Source organism: Manis javanica, chromosome 15 (genome assembly GCF_040802235.1).
Source record: "Manis javanica isolate MJ-LG chromosome 15, MJ_LKY, whole genome shotgun sequence".
NCBI classification, from domain to species: domain Eukaryota; kingdom Metazoa; phylum Chordata; class Mammalia; order Pholidota; family Manidae; genus Manis; species Manis javanica.
The window spans coordinates 46,777,028-46,802,372 of record NC_133170.1 but is presented as its reverse complement, the minus strand read 5'-3'; the positions used below and the strand labels follow the sequence as shown (position 1 = coordinate 46,802,372).

Genomic DNA, 25,345 nt, shown 5'->3' with positions numbered 1-25,345 from the left:
AAAATAAGTGCATGAATGTTATAATCACTGTAAAGAAATGCTCTGGGTGCACTAAATAATAGTTTTTTCAGGACATCTTAAAAGATAAAATGCTATGGGAATTAAATATTACATGTTAGATAGTAATATGTCACTTTCTATCTAAAGTGCTTAGGTAATAAATTTGAAATAATAACCACTTATAAAACTGGGCAAACTAACACAAGTGATAAAATGTTCTGTTGCTAGTATAAAATATAATCCCAGTGTGACCATTTAATATTTTTTTTCAGTCACATTCTTGTAATATTCTTAAAGCAGCAAAAAATAGGAAAAAAAGAAATAAAATATCAAAGACTGAGTAATAGGCACTAAACTCACTTTATCACAACATTTCCTTTTAATACAAAATAAACATTTCAAATCTATGGTTAAAGGCAGATGTAAAAAAATAACATTTTGAAATCAGAAAGTGAGGAATTTTTCTGGTGACTTCATTGAGATAGTTATGTCTTCTCCACATTACTGTTTTGAAGTAAAGGTACATGACAGCAAACAACTACACCTGGAGTACTCACAGGTACATACTCAGGTAAGTCCCTGAAGGCTCTATGTTGGTTGTGCACCACATGAAAAGTCAGCCTCAAGGTAAAGGCAAAAACAAAACCATACCTAACTCCTGGGAGTAATGGAGGAGCACACCCTAAAAATCATAAAGGAAGGTACAGAAATGAGAACATAAACACACTTGGAATTCTTGAAACTCTGAATGGCCAACTGACTGTAAAGTAGGAGACCGTGTTTTATCGTCTCTCTGTCACACTGTCCGTACACACACGCCAGCTCTGAGGATACCACGCCCACAGGGGCTAGCCCAGACAATTCTTTAGCTGCTTTAATGACTTGGTACATCACAAGGGTTATTTAAAACTAGTGTTCTTGTAAGGTCTATGCAAAAAACCACTGAACACTGAAGCAATGGTGTCAAGAACTCACAGGAGTGAATTCAAAATATTCCTCAATTATCTGTTCTCAAGAGAAGAGAGACAGATATGAATAATTCAGTATCCTATACAACATAGGTCTTCAATGTATATTTAAATCTCATCATGCTAATGATGCCTCACAGAGATATTCCAGCATTCTGCTAACCAGTACACATTCACATCACCTCTCACTCATTTATAATGTTTATTTGCTCATTATCTACCTTGCTCCAAAAAGACTGAGGTGGTGCAAAAAAAAAATTATTTAGTATAAAAGTACAAAATGAAAATATGGATATAAGAGGAGAAAATACAACCAGAGTTGAGGTTTCTACAAAAAATGCAGTTAATTACTGAAGTCAAAGAGCAAATAAGGTATTGGCTTCTGAGCAACCAAAGTAAAGAGGAGAAGCATTACCAATTTTAAGTTTCACAAAGACCATAGATAGTGGCAGTTTCTACCCACAATGCCATCATTATTCTTGTCTTAATTCTCTAAGCAGTTCTGTATGCCTGGTATCTCCATTAGCCATACTCAGATTCTTAGGATTAGGAACTATACCTGGATATCTAGTTGTCCTAGCACAGATCTAATATTAAGCCCTCATAAATACGAACATGAACTGTAGGAGACCTTGACCTCAAATCAGGCTGAGTAATAGGGAAAAACCAATGGTACTCAAAGTGCAGACATCTGTAAACATTGACTTAAGCACTGTCAGAGGTAAAGAAATCCTTTACATGAACAAGTACCAGAAATAATAACACACACACACACACACACTCAAAATATTGCTTTTCAGAATGTTCCAGCTACATACTGCTTGTGGAATTCTGGAATGCAAAGTAAATATAGTACAGTAATATTCTGAATTCTTCTGTGTGTTGTTTTTTTCCTGAAATGAACCACAAAGAGCTAGCCACAAATGTAATTCTGAATGTATTTCTCTATCTAGTCATACATGTGGAAAAATAAAAGATGAAAGATCAGAAAACGTAAGTTTAAATCCAAATCAACCATTTCTAGTTGTGCGACCCTGAGCTACTTACTTAATCCCAGGAGTCTCTCAGAGTGGTTGAAAAGACTGACATCATATATGAAAATCCTTGAAAAGCTACAAAAAGCTATATTCATATTACCACAGTGACCACAAAGGGAAAACAATTAGTGACAATAATTAGATTTTTTTTCACTGGTGAGATCACACCTACATAGACACTGTTTCCAGTTTCTATCTCACTGCCTTCCTGTTCTAGAACATAGTTTTGAAAAACGTTAACCCACACACACATTTTTCCAACATAGTGTTTCAGTTACTATGATGAGGAAAACACATTTTCTTCTTTTCAATGGCCCTCATCAAGATTAAGGTGAGACATTAGTTAGATTTATTCCAGTCATGGCCTCTTCTATACTAGGAATGCCTTAACTAAAATAAGTTTAAACAATGAAAGCTAAATCAGTTAGAGGACTTACAGGCTCTGATTCAAGGCTTATTACAAAGTACAGTAGGGGTGGGGCAAAAAATGCAGTAATCAAGTACTGCATGATACTGGCATTAGGACATACACATAGATTAATGGAATAAAATTGAGAGTTCAGAAATAAACCTTCACATTTGTCACACACCAATTCTTCAATAAGGATGTCAAGACAATTCAATGGGGAAAATGGTCTTTTCAGCAAATAATAATGAGATAACTGGGTATCCACAAGAAAAAAATGAAGTAGGACTTTTACCTCACAACATATAAAGGATGGATCAGAGACCAACATGTAAGAACTAAAACTAAAAGGCTCTTAGAAGAAAAACATAGGCATTGAATATATTCATTGTAATCTTAAATTAGGCAATCTTCTTAGAAATGACACCAAATGTACAAGCAAGAAAAATAAATTGGACTTCATCAAAATTTTTAACTTTGTGTTTCAAACATCACTATCAAGAAAATGAATGGGAGAAAATATTTGCAAATCACATACCTGACACGGGACTTGTATCTAAAACAAATAAAGAACACTTACAATTCAACAATAAAAACACAACTCAATTTCCAAATGGACAAAGGATTTGAATAAACATTTCTCCAAGGAATATACAAAAATAGCCAGTAAGCATATGAAAGGGTGGTCATCAACATCATTATTCATCAGGGTAATGCAAAATCAAAACCACAATGACATACCACTTCCCACCTACTACTATGGCTATCATCAACATGACAGGCAGTAACAATTCCCAACGCTGTATAGAAACTGGAATTCTCATACATTGCTGGTAGAAAGGTAAGATGGTACACCCACTTTGTAATACAGTCAGGCAGTTCCCCAAAAGGTTAAACACAGTTACTATATAATCAACAATTCTACTCCCAGGTATATACCTAAGAGAAATGAAAACAAATGTCCACACGAAAATTTGAACACAAATAAATGTTCACAGTAGCATTATTCACAATAGCCAAAAAGTGGAAATAACCCAAATGTCCATCCACCGATGAACAGAGAAATAAAATGCAGTGTATCCACACAGTGGAATATCAGAGACAAAAAGAAATGGAAGTACTGATGCACACTACCACGTGGATGAACCCTGACAACATTACGTTCATGAGGGTAGCCAGTCACAAAAGACCACATATTGTATGATTCCATTTATACACGACCAGAATAAGCTAATACATAGAGACAGAAAGTAAGAGGGAAAAAAAAAACCTGTTTCATTACATTTTTACCTCAAGGACAACAAAAACAGTGAAAAGAAAACTGGAGATTACAGGCACGTGTTTCCTATAGAAGAAATAATTAAACTCCCAATCACAATATAAATTGATCAGGGATGGTAGGGCAGCATGCAATATAGCCAATGATTCTGCAACATCCTCCTATATTGACAGATAGTAACTGCACTAGCTGGGGTGAGGATTGAATAATGTGTGCAACTGTTTTAACAACTGTGTTATATACCTGAAACCAATATAATATTGTATATCAACTATACTTCCATAAAAAAAAGAGGAAATAATTCAACCTTTTATTCAAGAATTTTGTGGATGCTCCTTTAAAATAATATTCAGGTTGTTCAAAACCTGAAAAAAAAATTTTTAATGGGCAAATTTTAAAATAGAGTAGCTTCCTCTAAAAATGACTAATATCAACATATCTATGTACAATGAACGATGTAATTCAGAGAGACTTTATATTCCCAACAACTTCAAATGACAGACTTTCAGAATAAACACCATGCCAGTTCCTTGAATATGATTCCAGTTCCTTCAATATGATACCAAGAGTGGCTTATCTGGACACCACATAAGAGATGCACTGAAATTCAGGATGCCATCTGTAACATGACATACACACAGAACTGGTTTGTAGTCGTCTGTTAAGGTTCCAGAAAACAAGGATAAATCATACTCTTAGTGGAATGGGACACACACCTACCCCCTCCAAAAACAACTTACAAATAATATCCTCCTCTCCGATGGCCTAAACAAGTAAACCCACAGACATTTCCTCACACATAATCTGTGTGATAGCTAACAACTACCTAAGCAACGAAAAGGCAGGCTTTGGAGAGGTAATCTGCTGGGAAAGGTAAAGGAGTACTAAGGGAATTTGACTCCTTCTATTAAGCAGATAGCTTTAATATACTATATTTCTATAAATTAATTCATTATAGTCATAAGAACATACATGAACTAGCACAGAACTTTGAAAGATCAACCACAAAAGCACTCTTAATTTTGTGTGAAAAAAAAAAGCCAAACTAAAATTATGCCCTAACTTCTCTTTCTGAAGATAGTAACCACATTCTCATTGAAATACAGACAGACAGATTTACTGTAAACCACAATCAAATATTTGACAACAAACAATCCAGAGACCACAGTAATCTACTTAACACTCACACTGAAAATCTATATTAAGAGGCACAAGCACAGCGAATTCAGAGCTAATCACCAATTCCCAATCAGCCGCAGCACAGAGGATCCTCTGCTTACCAAAGCAGAGCATTACATACCAGAAGGTGGATATGATCTTTATCTCTGCCTGATCGTGTCCAATAAACTATTTTGGGATCGATAAAAGAAGATGAAACCATCCCACAGTAAACCTCACTTCGAAAGCAAACTTATTAGCTATCCAATATTCATATTGTCAAATGGATTTCCTTATAAATTCCCATAAACAAGCAAATTAACCAAAGTAGTAGCTTTCTACAATGTTATATGTCAATTAAATCTCAACAAAACTGGAAAAAAAAACCCCACAAAGTAGGTATCTTTCCTGAAACTGAATGGCTTATTATATGTGACATATATATTTTTAACTGCTTTATTTATAAAAACCTTACATAAGCAGAAATGGTATCATTAACTAAAGGCTCAAAGAAAGTGTCAATCTCCAAATTTCAGATGACACCATAAACTCTTTTTTTACTTTAAATAAAACTATGGTTTGTTTCAGTTTACTTAAATAGCCACTATGCAATTCCTTTCTTCAGACCTTAAGTTCTCATGCATGTTTGCAATATATTGGTTTAATCAACACTAAACTACTATTTGTAATAAGTCAAAGCTAAATTAGACAAAGGTATTAGAAAATAATATAGCTGACAGCAAAGATGCAGTCTATATTACCAATATTACATGTGGATTTCATTTAACAAAAATGAGTTGTTCAGTTATTTGAAAAAAAGATTAAAACCATTAAAGCAAATATTATCATAAGAAATAAGGAATTTTAGGTTTAATTCAAACTGGAGTTTTTCCAATCAATCTACTTTTATAAATCATCCACCAAAGCCTAAACAAGTATCTTCTATCTGAAACAGCTCTGATGTAACAGTCTTAAATGTGACAAAAAGTCTTATGGTTAAACAGTTTTATCTAATGAAGTTTGTTCTGTTTGAGTGGAACATTCTTTGAACATTATTGCAAGTTTATATATGACGCTCATATAAAGACCCATACTAGATTCACTACAAACATAATAAGCCTTATTAGAATCTTTCTTACACAAAGTAGTTGTCAAACAGCCAACTACCAATACAGCCACCTGCAAAATTTTCAACTTTCATTAATGCTATAGTTGCTAGCTTTGCTTTTACATAAACATACATCAGTAAAATAAAAAAAAAATCATACCAAACAATAAATTCTACCTGCATTCAATTTTGGAAGCATTTTCCTATAATCTGCCCTTTCACCATCAATCCACAGGACACCAATTTAAACTCAATGTTGGCCTGGATCCAACAGTGACTTCATATCAAAACAGAAAGAAATGTCTTAAAATAGCCCAATAGCAATCTCCCTACTATGACACCAGACCCAAGATACAGCACGTCATTTTTCTCCAAACCACAGTCATTTAAGTCCAAACCACAGTGATGCTTTTACTAATTAACCAGACTACAAAACAGATGATTTCCTTCAATTATAGATACTACGATGCATTTATAAGCATATAAAGTATATACGGACCATAATTAAATGAGAGAAGTCTCACAGATCACACACAAAGCAACAAGTCCACTATACCTCCACAAAAAATACAAATAAATAAAAATCTGTAAGTACTTACCTACAGTTGGGAGGTGGGTCCAAGGTAATTTCTGCAAGTTCCTTCTGAATTCTTTAAAATAAAGAAAGAGAAAGTTACATTCAAATGTATTCACTCTCTCAATATTTCACAAAAATGTTATATTTTTACACTAATATTTCCCATTTGTATGCTTTTAATCTGAAATACTAATACTGTACAAATCATCACATACGATACATTAACAACATGGTAGTAATTTCTGTCACAATTTTGACCCTGCATCTACAAAGAGTAACAAGATTGGCCATTATCAGCGCATGCACCCTGCGAAAGCAGCACTCCATCTTAAATTAAAACTTCATTAAACACTGAACACTAAGCAAAATTTCTAGTTTAAAGTGGAAACTCTGACATTATTTATGGATCGTTTCAACTTCTGATTTGTACTAGACTATCCCCATACAGGATGGAAAGATGATCATATTGTTGAATCCAAGCATTCTGACAGATCCAATCAATTGGTGAAGAAAGGATTATCAGGATGTTATTCCAACACCTGAAAATGCTACAAGAATATAAGCGGTATTCCTCCCCAAAGCCTCTGGGTTGGAGCAGGTTGAGGCTTTCAAGTTTGACCCAATTCTTCTGCTAGAACTATCTTAATATGTTGATAATCATTTTAATGTCATTGCATGATCTTCCTACAAAGAAAAAAAAATTTTTTCACCCACTTTTGGTTCTCATGTGATATTTTCAACTTGGATTTTTCATTTCACCTAACCCCCTACATACACACACAAAAGCTACAGTATTACAGTTTTTAAAGATTAAACTTAGCAAATTTTTTTTTGTATCATTAATGTACAATCACATGAACAACACTGTGGTTAACTAGATGCGCACCATTATCAAGTCCCACCACATATCTCATTACAGTCATTGTCCATCAGCGTAGTAAGGTGCTATAGAGTCACTATTTGTCTTCTCCATGCTACACTGCCTTCCCTGGGCCCACCCCCCTACACTATGTGTGCTAATCATAATGCCCCTTATTCCCCTTCTCCCTCCCTTCCCCCACCTTCCCCACCCACCACCAGAACCTTTCCCTTTGGCAACTGTTAGTCCATTCTTGAGTTCTTAGTCTGCTGCTGTTTTGTTCCTTCAGTTTTTGCTTTGTTGTTATACTCCACAAATGAGTGAAATCATTTGGTACTCATCTTTCTCCGCCTGGCTTATTTCACTGAGCATAATACCCTCTAGCTCCATCCATGTTGTTGCAAATGGTAGGATTTGTTTTCTTCTTATGGCTGAATAATACTCCACTGTGTATATGTACCACCTCTTCTTTATCCATTCATCTACTGATGGACACTTACGTTGCTTCCATGTCTTGGCTATTGTAAATAGTGCTTTGATAAACATAGGGGTGCATATGTCTTTTTGAATCTGAGAAGTTGTATTCTTTGGGTAAATTCCTAGGAGTGGGATTTCTGGGTCAAATGGTATTTCTATTTTTAGGTTTTGAGGAACCTCCGTACTGCTTTACACAATGGCTGAAGTAATTTACATTCCCACCAGCAGTGCAGGAGGGTTCCCCTTTCTCCACATCCTCACCAACATTTGCTGTTGTTTGTCTTTTGGATGTTGGCCATCCTAACTGGTGTAGGGGATATCAAAATGTGGTTTTAATTTGCATTTCCCTGATGATTAGTGATGTGGAGCATCTTTTCATGTGCCTGTTGGCATCTGAATTTCTTCTTTGGAGAATTGTCTGTTCAGATCCTTTGCCCATTTTTTAATTGAATTATTTGCTTTTTAGGTGTTGAGGTATGTGAGCTCTTCATATATTTTAGATGTCAACCCCTTATCAGAAATGTCATTTATGAATATATTCTCCCATACTGTAGGATGCCTTTTTGTTCTACTGATGGTGTCTTTTGCTGTACAGAAGTTTTTACTTTGATATAGTCCCACTTGTTCATTTTTGCTCTTGTTTCCTTTGCCTGGGGAGATATGTTAATGAAAAAGTTGCTCCTGTTTATATTGAAGAGAGTTTTACCTATGTTTTCTTCTAAGAGTTTTATGGTTTCATGACTTACATTCAGATCTTTGATCCATTTTGAGTTTACTTTTGTGTATCGAGTTACACAGTAATCCAGTTTCATTCTCTTGCATGTAGCTGTCCAGTTTTGCCAACACCAGCTATTGATGAGGCTGTCATTTCCCCATTGTATATCCATGGCTCCTTTACCATATATTAATTGACCATATATGCTTGGGTTAGTATCTGAACTCTCTGTTATGTTCCACTGGTCTATGGGCCTGTTCTTGTGCCAGTACCAAATTGTCTTAATTACTGTGGCTTTGTAATAGAGCTTGAAGTTGGGAAGCGAGATCCCCCCTGCTTTATTCTTCCTTCTCAGGATTGCTTTGGCTATTTGGGGTCTTTTGTGGTTTCATATGAATTTTAGAACTATTTATTCCAGTTTGTTGAAGAATGCTGTTGGTATTTTGATAGAGATTGCATTGAATCTGTAGATTTACACTTAGCAACTTCTTAACAATCATTCATGTACTATTAAACACAGGCTTTGTTAAACCAAATACAGAAAAAAAATTCTCAAAACCATTTCTTCTCCATTCCTTGGTCTTCAAAGGTGAGATTTGCTCACAGCTGGATGCCTGCTGTCTGGTAATTACTGTGATAGTATATGGATGATAGCTGACTAAAATACCCTAGAAACAAGAAAATGAACAAAAATACTTTCTCAATTTAATTCTATTTTTCAAGACAACAAATGGAACTAAAGATTAGGTCTGCTTCTCCAAAAGAACTGGCACCAACTTCCTTAAGGAATCTCACACTAATACAATTTTTACTTGTCTAAGCTGTGTGGTTCAAGGTTGGTGAGGCATTATGAAGTAGGACACGACTAATCAGTTCAAAGCCAAAAACTTTCATTTTAATTCTGCTATGCCATTAATTTGAGAGTTCTGGGATGAAAAAGACTGCTCACACCTGAGCTCTCTCTCAGCCTAAGTTATCCATCCTACAAAATGAAGAGGAGGTTAAGTAGAACAAATGCCATGATCTCTATTATCTTTATAACATACGATTTCCTTCTAAGATGGATTATATGATGTGCTTATATGCACAGAAAGTACATGTGCAGGCGGAGCCAACATAGCAGCGTGAGTAAAGCAGCGGAAATCTCCTCCCAAAACCACATATATTTTTGAAAATACAACAAAGACAACTCTTCCTAAAAGAGAGACCAGAAGACACAGGACAACATCCAGACCACATCCACACCTGCGAGAACCCAGCGCCTTGCGAAGGGGGTAAGATACAAGCCCCAGCCCGGCGGGACCCAAGCGCCCCTCCCCCCAGCTCCGGGCGGGAGGAGAGGAGTCGGAGCCGGGAGGGAGAGGGAGCCCAGGACTGCTAAATACCCAGCTCTAGCCATCCACACCAGAGTGCAGACACAGTGCATGCGTGGGGTCCTGGATAACAGGGAAACAGGACAGTAAGACCTGTGAGCGGGTCCCCACAGCTGGCGCCCTGGGGACAAAGAAAAGCAAGTGCTTTTTGGAAGTCTTAAAGGAACAGGGACCACACTGCTGGACAGAAGCGTCCTGGGACACTTAGTACAGAGGCAGGGAATCTGGGGAACTCTGGGCACTCTAACCCCCTGGGCAGCAGGGAGCACGGAGGCCCCTCACAGAGATAAATAGCCTCCCAGCCATTCCCCCTCCAACACAGCTCCACCATATGGGAGCAGCAGCCCGAGGAAGGCCACACCCACAGCAACAGCGGAGATAAACTCCATAGCGGCCAGGCAAGAATCAGAAGCCCCGTCTGCGCGCAGCTGCCCAGCACAAGCCACTAGAGGTCACTGTTCTTCCAGGAGAGGAAGGCCACAAACCAACAAGAAGGGAAGTTCTTCCAGCCGTCACTCGTGCCAGCTCTGCGAACTATCTCTATTGCCATGAAAGAGCAAAATTTCAGGCAAAGATAACAGAGACAACACCTGAGAAGGAAACAGACCTAACCAGTCTTCCTGAAAAAGAATTCAAAATAAAAATCATAAACATGCTGACGGAGATGCAGACAAATATACAAGAGCTAAGGGATGAAGTCCGGAGGGAGATTACAGACGTCCGGATGGAGATTACAGATGTCTGGAAGGAGATTACAGAAGTGAAACAAACTCTGGAAGGATTTATAAGCAGAATGGATAAGATGCAAGAGGCCATTGATGGAACAGAAACCAGAGAACAGGAACGCATAGAAGCTGACACAGAGAGAGATAAAAGGATCTCCAGGAATGAAACAATATTAAGAGAACTGTGTGACCAATCCAAAAGGAACAATATCCATATTATAGGGGTACCAGAAGAAGAAGAGAGAAAAAAAGGGATAGAAAGTGTCTTTGAAGAAATAATTGCTGAAAACTTCCCCAAACTGGGGGAGGAAATAATCGAACAGACCACGGAAATACACAGAACTCCTAACAGAAAGGACCCAAGGAGGACAACACCAAGACACATAATAATTAAAATGGCAAAGATCAAGGACAAGGAAAGAGTTTTAAAGGCAGCTAGAGAGAAAAAGGTCACCTATAAAGGAAAACCCATCAGGCTATCATCAGACTTCTCAACAGAAACCTTACAGGCCAGAAGAGAATGGCATGATATATTTAATGCAATGAAACAGAAGGGCCTTGAACCAAGGATACTGTATCCAGCACAATTATCATTTAAATATGAAGGAGGGATTAAACAATTCCCAGACAAGCAAAAGTTGAGGGAATTTGCCTCCCACAAACCACCTCTACAGGGTATTTTAGAGGGACTGTTCTAGACGGGAGCACTCCTAAGGCTTAACAGATGTCACCAGAGAAAATAAAATCACAGCAAAGAAAGCAGACCAACCAAATACTAACTGAAGAAAGTACATATGGCCCATAATTAAATGAGAGAACTCTCAAGACTCTGATACAGGAGAACACCCTTTATTGATTTCAGCAAAAGCATAAACAGGCACTTTAAAACTGAAAGGGTAAGTCCTGGTTACAGACAGCAGACTGAGCATGCACACACTCCTGCAGGGCAAAAATTGCCAAAAGGAACAACGGCAAAAAGAAGCAGTGACCAACAGAGGAGAAATTTCAGTGTATTTCTGGAAGACAAAGCAGACAGGTGAAAATTAAACAGGTTGAGATAGCCAACGGGGATACAACAGTGTATAAAGATATAATGAAGACTCATTATTCAAGGCAGCATGGGGGTGGAGAGAACATCCAGAAATCCCAAAAGAAAAACATCTCTGTAAGAAAATCATTGACCAAAAATATGAGGGAAACTGAAATGTAAAATTACTTTAATAATGAAACAGGTGTTAATGGGAAAAAAAAAAGATTTGATATTTTGCCTAAATGCTATGATTCATTGGGTAGCCTAGAGATCATGACACTGGACTTGTAGGAAATTTATTCCTAACATCCTGTTTGGTCTGGCACTGAATATTTAGTTCTAGTAAATGTCTGAACAATTTACGGGTCTTTTGCTTACAAAGCACAGAATACTGGTTGAGTAGGTGCATTCTACACAATGTAAATGCTACTCATCTTGAGCAAGAATTAAGTGTAGCTAAAAGAAACCAGCTAAAAGTCGATGGAGGACAGGTTTGAGTAGATGGAAGAAAGAATGAAGGATTTTAATAATCCCCATTTTACAAAGTAGGGCACCAAGAAATACTGTTGAAATTGGAAGGTATAAAAAAATTGTGTCTTAAATATTCTTTAGTTTAGAAAAACAAACAATAACCTTTTTTTTAAAATATAACTATCAATAACTAGAAGGAGGGAAAGGAAGAGCAGGTAAACAAGCTAAATCCTCAGATCTCACAACAAAAAGTCAAAAGGTATTATTTAAGTAAACAATTCAACAAATAGGTTTAAGTACATTAAGTTATACAGAAAACTAACAGAAGGACTAAAGCTGGAGAAGACTAAAAGAGTTTCCAGTTCAGGAAATGGAATTGGGATAGGGAGGGTGTTTAGACAGAAAACCATTGCTTTCTATTAAAAATGTTTCTGTACTGTTTGTTACCAGAAAAATAATAACTTCTATAAATTGTTTTTAAACCAAGAGAACTAAAAAAACAGGCATTTAAAAGTACATGCTTAAACAGTCAAAGAAAACTATTTTTAACATAAAAGAACTTCTTAAGGATCTTCAAATAGCTCATCTTGCTTTGTGCTTATATTGTCCCTTTTGGCTTAAAAAAAATTGACAAATCATAATTTTCTGTGATAGTGTCCTATAAGGGGACCTGAACCCCTCCAGATGTAATTTCAAATCTATTCAATATAAAAAGCGATTTACTGCTAAACTTGACAACTCTGGTCAGTGAGTCAATATATTATAATAAATTTTGAGCCACTGTTACCTAAAAATGGTTGTATTTTTCTTGACAGAAAAGATTATACCAAGAATTGCTATTTAAACAGTTGTAAGATGTCCTGCTGTTTTCAATGACAGCAATTCAATTCTATCTCAAAAGTTGTGATCATGGTATGCATTAAGCTTCTCAGTCCTGACATGTGGGGTAAGGAAGATAGCTATTTCAGGCACTGTCCCTTAGGGTGAGGAAAAATAATTCATACTCACAGTGTACCTCTGACATGATGATCTTAGGCTATTAGAAGTGAGTTAAATAAATCTCACAGAATCCTCTAAGTATTACTATTTTATCAGTCCCCATTTAAAAGATAAGGAAACTAAGGCCAGTTATTAAACACAGGTAAGGTGAAAGACAGGCAATTACCTTGCTAAGTCAAACAAACAGAAAGGCCTCTCTTATTAGAACTTTTAGGACAAAATTCTTTCTTTTGACATAAGTCAATTAGACAATTGCCTAAATTTTCCATCTGGCAGTGCTACTTCTTTGATTATTACAATACAGAAGTTAGCAACTGCAGTTACTGAGAAAAGTCACAGCAAAATACAGACTAAATTTCAGTTGCAAAACTTCACTTAATACCTTAAATGCTTCAGGATGGTAAGAGTAAGGCACGCAGCTGTCATTTGCTAAAAGAGGTGGGGATCAAGACTCATTTAGACTCAGTTGAAGAATATGATACAAAAATTATACAAAAGGAAAAGATATGAAGCACCCATTATAACATCAGAAAGTTGCATTAATGGTTCAGAAAAATGAAAACAGTGTATATGTGTTAACATGTTTAAAATGCATACATGTTTGGTTAAAAAAAATTCAATAACTCAGTCAAGGCCAAGTAGACTATGGGGATTCACAACAGTGTTATCTTAACAGTTACTTTAAAAAAGAAGAAAAGAGGGGATCTCACTCCCCAACTTCAAGCTCTACTACAAAGCCACAGTGATCAAGACAATTTGGTACTGGCACAAGAACAGAGCCACAGACCAATGAGACTACAAACATTAACCCAAACATATATGGTCAACTAATATTCGATAAAGGGGCCATGGACATACAATGGGGAAATGACAGTCTCTTCAACAGATGGTGCTGGCAAAACTGGACAGCTACATGTAAGAGAATGAAACTGGATCACTGTCTAACCCCATACACAAAAGTAAATTCGAAATGGATCAAAGACTTGAATATAAGTCATGAAACCATGAAACTCTTAGAAAAAAACATTGGCAAAAATCTCTTAGACATAAACATGAGTGACCTCTTTTTGAACATATTTCCCTGGGCAAGGGAAACAAAAGCAAAAATGAACAAATGGGACTGTATCAAGCTGAAAAGCTTCTGTACAGCAAAGGACACCATCAATAGAACAAAAAAGTATCCTACAGTATGGGGGAATATATTCGTAAATGACAGATCCGATAAAGGGTTGACATCCAAAATATATAAAGAGCTCACACACCTCAACAAACAAAAAGCAAATAATCCAATTAAAACATGGGCAGAGGAGCTGAATAGACAGTTCTCTAAAGAAGAAATTCAGATGGCCAACAGGCACATGAAAAGATGCTCCACATCGCTTGTCATCAGAGAAATGCAAATTAAAACCACAATGAGATATCCTCTCACACCAGTAAGAATGACTACCATCCAAAAGACAAACAACAACAAATGTTGGTGAGGTTGTGGAGAAAGGGGAACCCTCCTACACTGCTTGTGGGAATGTAAATTAGTTCAACCATTGTGGAAAGCAGTATGGAGGTTCCTCAAAATGCTCAAAATAGAAATACCATTTGACCCAGGAATTCCACTTCTAGGAATTTACCCTAAGAATGCAGCTCTCCAGTTTGAAAATGACAGATGCACCCCTATGTTTATCGCTGCACTGTTTACAATAGCCAAGATATGGAAGCAACCTAAATGTCCATCAGTAGATGAATGGATAAAGAAGATGTGGTACATATACACAATGGAATATTACGCAGCCATAAGAAAAAAACAGATCCTACCATTTGCAACAACATGGATGGAGCTAGAGGGTATTATGTTCAGTGAAATAAGCCAGGCGGAGAAAGACAAGTACCAGATGATTTCACTCATATGTGGAGTATAAGAAGAAAGGAAAACTGAAGGAACAAAACAGCAACAGAAGCACAGAACCCAAGAACGGACTAACAGTTACCAAAGGGAAAGGGACTGGGGAGGACGGGTGGGAAGGGAGGGATAAGGGTGGGAAAAAAAGAAAGGGGGCATTACGATTAGTATGTATAGTGTTGCGGGGGCACAGGGAGGGCTGTGCAACACAGAGAAGACAAGTAGTGATTTTACAGCATCTTACTATGTTGATGGACAGTGACTGTGAACGGGGATATGGGGGGGACGTGGTGAAGGGGGGAGCCTAGTAAACATAATGTCCTTCATGAAATTGTAGATTAATGATACCAAAATAAAATTTTTGAAAAAATTGAAAAAAAAAAAAGAAGAAGAAAAGAAAAGAAAGCCTTCATACCACATAGATGACTTTCTATATACTCTTATGACTGTATTCCTCAGTCACCTGAGAAACCCTATTCTAACCAACTGAATCAACTGGTCCAAACCTTCCAAAATGACCTTATTTTCAAGAAGAAAACATCATGCAACTAAGAACTAAAAATTTTTAAATCTCAAAGTAGTCTCTGAACTAATCTAGAAAACATAGAGCCATTGCAAATAATAAACCTAGTTTAATTCTAAATGGTGATATCTATTACATATCTGTGATTCTAAGAGACCACTGATTTTTGACACCCTCAACTAAACGATCATGCACATCTGTTGTTAAGATACATACTGATTTCAGAAATATTAAAAAGTTTTTAAATTATGTTTAGAATCAAGAAAATACAGTAATTTCAAAAGATTATAAAGAGTACTACTTCATTCTCATGTAGTACTACTTCATCTCTCAGATGAGCCCATATAATAAAGTTCATACTGGAATCCACCTTTCAACCTAACAAAAACCAAAGATTATTACTACAACAGTATTATATTGTGTCCAATAAAATCACAAAGTTAATTTGAATAAATGTGATTTAAAATCACATTTACGTGTCAACATATGAAAGAGGCAGAACAGTCCATTCAATGAAGAGCTCAAAATAGATGTTTCATTGAACTTGACAAGTCAATTTAATAAAATCAACAGTATTTGGCACTGTAGACATAATCAAACTATATACTAGCAAATAAGACTGATACAGACATTATCAAGAGAACAGACTACAGGAGCATGTCAATTGTTTTAAGAGACAAATTATTTCCAAAGAGCAAAAATGCATCAAAGATGTAACTACAACCTTCCTCTTCTCTAAAAAAGACATATTCATTTATACCATTATTTAAATAAAATACCCATTTAAATGTTTTCTGTATCCTATATCACTTTGCTGTAATACCTGAAAATTGAAGATTGTTTTTCCCCAAGAAAATATGTTTCCACACCAAATTATTAATTCTACAGTCATGGTACATGTTGTGTAATTGAGCACCTAAGTGCAAAGGGCTTGAATTACTATAAAATGTATACAGTTATAGCATCTGAGTATTTCTAGTTTACCAATACCATTAAGTTCTCAGAGGTTAACACATATATCATGTTACCTCATTTTCCTAAAGTTTATCAAATGGACTTGAAAAATACCTATGTTAGCACAAAGTCTATAAGTGACAGTATCAGTGTATGAGACCTCATGTGATCCAAATAAATGCTCTGTCATATTTAGTCCTCCGAACAGCCCTATGAAGATGGTACCATTATTATCTCTATTTTACAGAAGAAACTAAGGTTTAGAAAGGTTAAACTGGGAACCTAAGATCACAGGACTACTAAATATCAGAGCCTAGAAGCTAGTCCAGATCCTGTCTCTAGGGCCCACGCTCTGCCCTGCTTCTAACTACCTGTCATAAAATGACACTATTTGGAGATGACTTTTCGTCTGAATAAAATTATCAATAACTAAGTATAAATTAGAATTTTATTTTGAAACTATCTCTAACTTTGAATCTTCTGAATACATTAGTACTGGGATCCCAATATTCATGGAAGATCCAATCTCTACAATAAACTCAAGGTTCTAAGGCAACCAGTAAATAAATATGGTGACCCTACTATTCTAGGTACTGCACGTATAATGGTGAATTAAAAAGATGTGGGTCGGGGTGCTCCCAACTTTTTCTTGGTTCTTAGACTTAAGCAGAGATGAGGTGGGGCAGAATCTCCACTATCAACTTGGGGAAAGGAAGAGGGAAGAATTAAGCTTTTTTTTCTCAACCTTAAAGCATTAGCAGTGCAGCATCATTTTTGTGTTTAACATAGAGTAAATAACTAAGTCACTTCAGATATTGTTACTCATAAGCTATCCAGAGACTTTCTAGAGGAACGTCATGAATCACAATTCAAAATCACAGATTCAAAAGAGTGAATTTACTAATGGAGGGATTCTTTCAGCCAGAAAGCAACTCAAAAGATAGTTCTACTTTCACCATTGTAATAACACCATTACATGCCGATGAGAAACTGTCCTGGATTCTTCACATACCACCTCAAAACTAGTTTTATACCCTATTTAAAATGGGGAGAGGAGGACTAGGTTTGACTATATAAAATCTATACTTTGAATATAAAATGAAGTAAAAGGTGACCCATGGACTTGAAAAAGTTCATGCACCCCTCACTTTCATGATACAGTCTTTGATACATCACCCAAGAAATGTGATTTCGAGGTATTTTATGGTGGTGCTCCCAGCCAGAGGAAACAAGGCCTCATGAAGGCAGACAGGAGTCTTTGCTAACTAACAGGCATGGAGAGCAGAGCACAGAAACCCCAGCAGAGAAGCACCCTCCAGCCCCAACTCCCCACAGCCCTGGCCAGCCTATCCTCTCCCTTTGCTCACAAGCTGGAGAGGCCCTGTCAGAAGCTCAGGACTTAATTAATGTTGCCTCACTTACTTGAGGCCACATGTGTACCTGAGTATCTGTGACCCACCATCCCAACCTCCTCTCTCTCATCCAAATATAGTATTTTCTCCTTTCCCACCTTTCTTATCCATCCTAACTGCACCCCTAGCAGCAGGTCATTTCGTGCTGTGACCAGGCAGCATAGGGGTTAGGTCAGCCAGCTGAGGCCCTTTGGACACGCAATGTGATAAAATAAACAAAATTGAACCCTTTTCCCACAGGAGCATGTTCTCGTACAGAGGTCTAAAGTTTTAAAGTTCCAGGCTATCTGACTTCCACACTTCAACAGAGGTCAGGAATCAAAACACACTTCTGGGGAGGGAAAAACAACTTCCCTAGTCCCTTGCAATGGGCTGCTAACCACTCACCATCACTCCAACAACTCTCCCTGGGAAAGCATGTCCCATAAGGAGTCCTGGGAAAGCTTTTCCCAGTCCTGTGGCCTAACTAGGCCACAAGGAAATAAGGTCTACTAGACCAGGAAGTTTTTTATCTTTGGGAAAGGAGTTTCCCCTAACTCACATTATCCAATAAAATATAAAGCTATCATTCAACATTCAGACAGTCCACTATGCCTAAAATTTACAGGTTGTGTTATGTATGCTCCCTATTTATGGGGAAAAAAAGGTATTATTAAAGCACAACAAGAACATAGATCACAGGATCGGGAAAGATGCTACTAAATTTAATTTACCTTTAAATTATTTTCCAAGAGATATTCTTTAATGTAACAATATTAAAGCAGATTGCCTCTGCTGAGTCTAATGACATGCCAATCATCATAAGCAATTGATGTGGCAACAGAGAATCATTCAAATATCTGCCTTCCAGATCTATCAGCACTCTAGAGAAAAAGGAAATCTGTATCAAGAGGGACCCACTGCCTAATATGATGAAACCAGTGCATTTGTTACTATCTCCAGCATTTCTCACTTCACTAACAAGGAGTAATAGGAAATGTACTAACATTCAACAACTATTTCAACAGACTCCTACTCTCTATTCTGGGTTACTGAACAGAATAAAATATTTATCGTCAAGGAACCATAAGTCAAACCATCACACATTTACATTCATTCTCCTGTATATACTCATCTAAAAATATATAAATACACACACACAAAGGGTATGCATTTTAAGAGTTCACCATGCTGTTTAACTGACATTAAAAAGTTCATCTTGTCTACAATTAAACCACGTAAAAGAAACCACATTGAAGAAGAAAGAAGAAAGACTTCATTAGTCCACCTCCAGAAAACTGATGAAATGAAGCAGAAATACAGAACTACAGACAATAAATTGATACTAAAAATAAAAACATTACAATAATTGAGGTACCTTTTAGCACTAGTTGACAATTTAGCAGCTGTTTTGCTGGATATTTTTCCCTCCTTTTTCTTGGGCTGTACTTGCTCTCTTTCTGGTTCTGGCTGGGCACTTTCACGTTGGTCTCCATCGGAACTCCCTCCACTAGTGCTGGGACTGTCATCAACTCTTTGTGCCTCAGTGGACATTGTAGATCCTGGATTAAAGAATCAAAAATCATTTTCTGAGTTGTGGGAGGACTTATAGCAAGGTCCTTCAAGAACAGAGAGAAAGTAAGCCTCAAAATGGAAAGAAGTAAAGCTAACAGAAAATGAGTAAATTGGTCATTTACAAAGAGCTTTGGGAGTTGCCAAAACTTTTTCTTTCATCCATTCAAAATGTACTGAGATGAGGAATGAACACATACAAAACATATACACAAAATGTTCATTATTCACAGAGCCAAAAAAGAGGAAACGACTCAAATGTCCACTGTCCTGGTGAATGTGGTAAATCCACACAATACAACATTATTCAGCCACGTGAAAGGAATGAAGTATAGTATCTACATGTACAACATGGATGAACTTTGAAAACATTATGCTAAGTGAAAGAAACCAGTCACAAAGGACCACAGCTGTATGATTCCATTTGTATGAAATGTCCAGAACAGGCAAATCTAGAGAGAGAAAAGGTGGTTAGGTGGTTGCCTGGGGCTCGGAGTGAGGGAAGAATAGGGAAGGATTGCTAATAGGTACAGAGTTTCCTTTGGGGATGATGAAATTGTTCTTAAATTAGAAAATGGTGATGTCACACACCTCTAAATACTCTAAAAACTACTGAGTTAAAATCCTCTGAGTTACTCAATTGTTTTAAGTAACCTTGGAGATAAGAGAAGGACACAGAGGCCGGCACGATTCCAGGTAAAATTGAACCGTGTGCTGGCGTCGCACTGACCCAGCAAATACAGCAAGAAGCCAGGTTTCACAAAAGATGGACACTGCACCGAGACTCTGAAGGATTCTTTTTTTTTTCCCCCACAGTCTAGAAAAAATATCCCTTGAGGTTTTCAAATCCCCTTTGCTTTGAGTTCACAGTCCCCAAGCAGTTCTGATTATCAACTCAATTTCCTTAATACTTTGATACATAGGTGGCTCTTAGAACCTAGACAGCAGACACAAAAAACTACAGTGCTGTGAGAAGGGTATCCTCTCTCACCTGGGTATCCTCTCTCACCTGTCATTTTATCATCACCCATTTCTGAGCTGGAGTACTATGAATGCATCCCTTATGACCCAACCAGCTTAGACTGTACTGACAAATCCAAGACCAGCCTGACAAGCTGACGTTCAGACTCTGAAGGGCCTTATGCTCCCCATCTTACAGTCATCTAATAACCACGTCTGTAAAAGGCACCTCAAAGCCCAATTTTTTCTTACTATAATTAGTCCAAACGTATAGCTAGTTGACAGACCTTTAATGGACTGAAATTTTTATGGTTAAAAACCGAAAAGCACTGCGAGAGAATGGAAGAATCAGGAAGCACGAAGAGGTTAAGATCCACAGAAAACACTAAACGCCTTCAAGGAGACATCGCACACACCAGGCCACCAGCCCTCCCAACCCCAGCAGCTCCCTTCCCCCAGGCCGAAGGAAAGGAGGTCTGCGCAAGCAGCTGGGACGCCCGCTGACAGGGAAGTGTGACTGCTCCTCTACCTACTCGGTAAATGGAGAGCATCATTCTCCACAGCTGTGACATCTTTTATGAGTACTAAAGTCACTTAATAGAACACTGAAATTTTATATCAGTATGTTTCACATCTAACTCTAACAATCCTAACATATTTCTTGCTTTTTTTCTTCCCATTTGTCTTTCAGTTTAATTCTCCTCTTGGATTCCACTTTTTTTTTTCCAGCCAACCTCATTCAGTTAAAATACATCAGAAGTTTAAAATCTTTTAAGTATGTACGTAAGAGTATATTAGATACAGCAGACATGCAGAGAAGTGAGAAAGACAATTCTCAGGAAAGACCCTCGGATATAGCAAAACGCTGTTGACAGTATTTTAAGAAATGTGAAATGAGTAAGAAATGATTTCACACATCTTAAACCAGAAGCAATCCATTACATGACAAATACACACAAACAAGTAAAATTATTTTTTACTGAAGCTGAAGCTTCAGTTTAATAAACTATGCCTAGAGTTTCAGGTGTATATGACACTAGTTATAAAGCTACACATTCATTTTAACATTTTTATGTGCACTTACATACTATCTAATAATGCCCTAAGTATATAATTACTTAAAAGACTACTCAGTGATGTAAAGGCCCTAATCTGAAACACAAATTTCATAAACTGCTCAAGAATATCAGAAGACTAAAATTAGTCTCCCTAGAGACTATTAGAAATACCCAGAGTATAATTTTTATAGCTTCACAATAAAGGAAAAAATTTTATTTCCACTTTGGACTTAAAATATTTCAGCCAAATCTTAACCTATACATGATAAATTCATGTGAGGCCACTAATAATGACAACAGAAACTTTTAAAAACAAACTTTTTGTATCTTTTTTCAAATATCAGGAGTAAGGCATATCTGTGCGGGTTTTGTTTTTGGAATACCTAATTACAGAGAAAAGTACAGGGAAGAAAATGACTGTACCACTCAGGTGGCAATTGATTTTTATGAAAAACAAGTCTATAAGCATTTTAATTAGTTATAAGATTGCTGTTTGTTCTTTCCCAAGTACCAATGAATAAAAATTCATCAATTAAAACTCTTTAAATGTTACCCTCTAAATGAGCATTTTAAAATTACCTTAAGATTAATTCCTAAAAAGCTAATTTGATCCAACCATCTAATCTAGAAGGAAGATGAACTTAAATCCCAGGGATATAAACATAAAGCTATTCTTCGATGGTAGTTTCAAATATATAGACATTTAAATTTATATTTTTACTTAGTAGTCAAAGTAAAACTTCATTTCCACAGATAAAATAGTAAGGTATATTTTTCTCAAATGTGTTAAAGAGTTTAGATAGAATTACTTTTTTAACACACCAATTATCTAAGCCTGTATTAACCATGTTGAGTCTATGCTCTCATTACAGTCCTGAAAATTAACATTTAGTGAATGAAACTCACTATGTTCCATAAAAATGAAATGATTTGGTTATAAATACTACTGATAACATAAGCAACTAAAGTCACACTATAAATCCAGATTACTGTCCAGATAAGCCTTATAACTATATCTCACGATATGAAACTGCAAAATCAAGTGTTCCTTTGAGCTTTTACAACAGGCAGATGCTTAATTCTGTCATTTATTTGTTATCTTGCTATTTGTCTCCCTACTCACGTTTCTAAACTTTTCTAAATGTGAAATAAAATAATTTATGTTTTATGTACAACATCTAGCAATATCCAACTTTTAACTTAAGTGTGAAAATATTTATGCAGGAAATAACAGTGGAACACCCTTTTCATTTGAGGAAGGGTGCTATGTCCTGGGGGAAATAAAATGGGATATGACATTATAAGAAAATAACCCATTCAGCAGCAGCAACCAACAGAAAATTCTGAAGAGCCAAGGAGCATCCAAACTGTCTGAATAAACACAAATATTCAGGTTCCAAGGTCCAGACTGAATTATCACATATTCAGAAACATACTTTTTAAAGCATCAAGGATAAAAAACGAAGAAGAGCTTAAAATCTCTCTGTAGCGCAGATAATCTTAAGGTAAACCCTAGCACTTCCTTTTGCACTTTTAAATAAAAATATTTGAGTAGACTCTGTGGAATACACAAAACGATGAATCTCGAAAACATGCAAATAGATCTAACAGCCACGGAGCACAGGATGATGTCTTTCTACGGCGGCCTTAATTTCCTTAAGGGAAGATGGATTGGACATCTCTGGTCGGTCGTGGGAAAAAAAAGCCACAAGAAGCTACGCTTTATCTTCATTAGAAATGGTAAAGGGCAAAAGGATGAAAACATTATGAGAGAAGAGAGGGGGAGAAGGGGGCTGGAGAGCAGGGACAGAGGGAATCCAGTTTCAAACCAGGCCAGTGGGGGCTGCAGAGACGAGACCAGAGAAAAATGGGCTTCGGTTCCAAATTGTGACAAGCGCTAGGCTTCACAAAAGACCAACACAACACACACCCCACACCAGGGCGCACACAAACACACCCCGCAAGGTCTTTTCCAGGCGGGCCGCGGGGGTGCGGCGGCGACGGGGGAAGCCAGACCCGGCACTCTCCAGGAGAGACACCATGTGCACTAATTATGCAATTAGAGAAAATAGCAAAAGATCAAGCCGGGCACTTTTCAGCGTGACATTTATCTTGTACTTTTGAAAAGACTAAGTTCCAGGATTCGGCAGGGAGAGGGAAGGGGCTGGGAGGGTGCCGAAGGACGGGGAACTGAGAACGGAAGGAGGTAGAAGATGGGCAGGGAGGGAAGAGGCAGAAGGGGGTGGATGGAAGGAGGGGGAGGGGTGGAAAGGGCGAGAAACCCGGGCAGGAGGCTCGCGGGAGGGGGCGCGGGGAATGGGGCACGCCGGGGCGCGGGGAGGGAGAGCACCAGGGCGCGAGCGGTGTAGGCAAAGTCCAGCGACGTGCAGGGGAGGCTGGGGGCGCCCGCGAGAGGGAGGGCGCCCGGGGTCGGGGGTGGGGGGGCACCGGCGTGGCCCAGGCACATACCTGAGGGGGAGGCGTCCGCGCAGGTCGCGAGCTCGAGCCCCAGCGCCGGGAGAGAGGGCTGCGGCGGGGGAGGGGCTGCGCAGGCCCCGGGGACGGGGCGTCCCCGCAGACCGTCTAGTCACCGAAAGCCGGACCCACGCACCGCGCACCGGACAGCTCGGCCACGCCTGCCCCCGTCGCGCTCGCGCCCGCCCGGACTCACCCTCGGCGCCGCCGCCGCCCCCGGCCGTTCCAGCTCCGGCTCCCGAGGCTGCTGCCCGTGGCTGCTGCTGCGGCCGCCCCTGAGTCCTGGAAAGTGAAGCCACCGCCTCCCTGAGCCGCCGCCGCGCCCGGCCGTCCGCGCGCGCCCCCGCGAGTGCGCGCGCCCGCCCGGCAGAGACCGCGAGAGCGCGAGCCCCACGTCGCCGCGCCGCGCGCCCCCGCCCCGCTCCGCCCCTCCGCCTCCCCGCGCGCGGCCGCGAGGGGGCGGGGGCGGGCGCTCGCACGGGCGGGCTGCCCCGCGGGCCCAGCGAGGGGGCGGGCAGGCAGCGCGCGAAAGTAAAGTGACAGCCGCGTCCCGCGCTCCGGCGGCTGCGGGTTGTGCGCAGGGCGTCCCAGGGAGAAGGGGCGGTTGGGACCGGGAGTGGAGAGGGAAACAGGCCGGCGGGGCGGCTGGGAGGGGACGCGGGGACCTTGACGGGCGCGCGCATTAAAGGGAAACGCCTGGCCGGGGTGGGAGTTGTCCGAGGACGGGGACTAGGCTCGGGGAGGCGTTTACCCTCATCCGCTGCAGCCCTGAGCTTCACACTGGCCTCGGAGCTTTCGCGAAGTAGCCGCGGGGACTGACCCTGTTGACACACTAACCAGAACTAGGACGCGTGGTGCTCACATGCACCCAAAATGGGAAAACTTCGCACTGGCCTGGAAAGTTCGTCCAGGCTAAGCCAGACTCTTCACCCTGCACTTGCAACACCGAGGTACTTCTGCCTTCTGCTGGCTCACCCAGGCCCGAAACGTACGCCGGTGGCTGAGAGCTCCAGGCCACGTGGCCCTGGGATAATGGGGGGAGGTTTCGGAGGAGCAGTACTATCAGAGCGCGTGGGAGGCTGCCTTAATGCTATACTTGAAGGGTATAGGAACAGGAGCAGTGCTGTAGGTGACTCATGGGAACACATTAGGTTCTCCTATAACCTTCACCCCAAATAATCATTAAAAAAAAAAACTATACCTGCTGTGAAAGTTAGCCTCCACAAAATTACCGCCAACCCCTCTTACCAACTGACTGCTACTGCTGTCCCTAAGCCTCTCCTATACACAAGGAACTGTCGCATATGTGACATAATCTGGAGCCGTCACTGTACGT

At 39.0% G+C, this 25,345-nt stretch overlaps 1 protein-coding gene across 2 annotated transcripts in view; it reads right to left on the bottom strand.

Moving 5' to 3' along the window:
- UBE2E2 (ubiquitin conjugating enzyme E2 E2) overlaps nt 1–24,364 on the bottom strand; it is a 360,447-nt gene extending 336,083 nt beyond the window's left edge. Inside the window, exons 1-3 of one of the 2 annotated variants that reach the window (XM_037008576.2) lie at nt 24,206–24,364; nt 19,323–19,506; nt 6,556–6,606 (exon numbers count right to left, since the gene is read on the bottom strand). In XM_037008576.2, the coding sequence (XP_036864471.1) occupies nt 6,556–6,606; nt 19,323–19,498 (227 nt within the window). In that variant the 5' untranslated portion in view covers nt 19,499–19,506; nt 24,206–24,364. The other variant, XM_073222806.1, reaches the window with a different exon arrangement.
- Nucleotides 24,365–25,345: the final 981 nt, after the last annotated feature.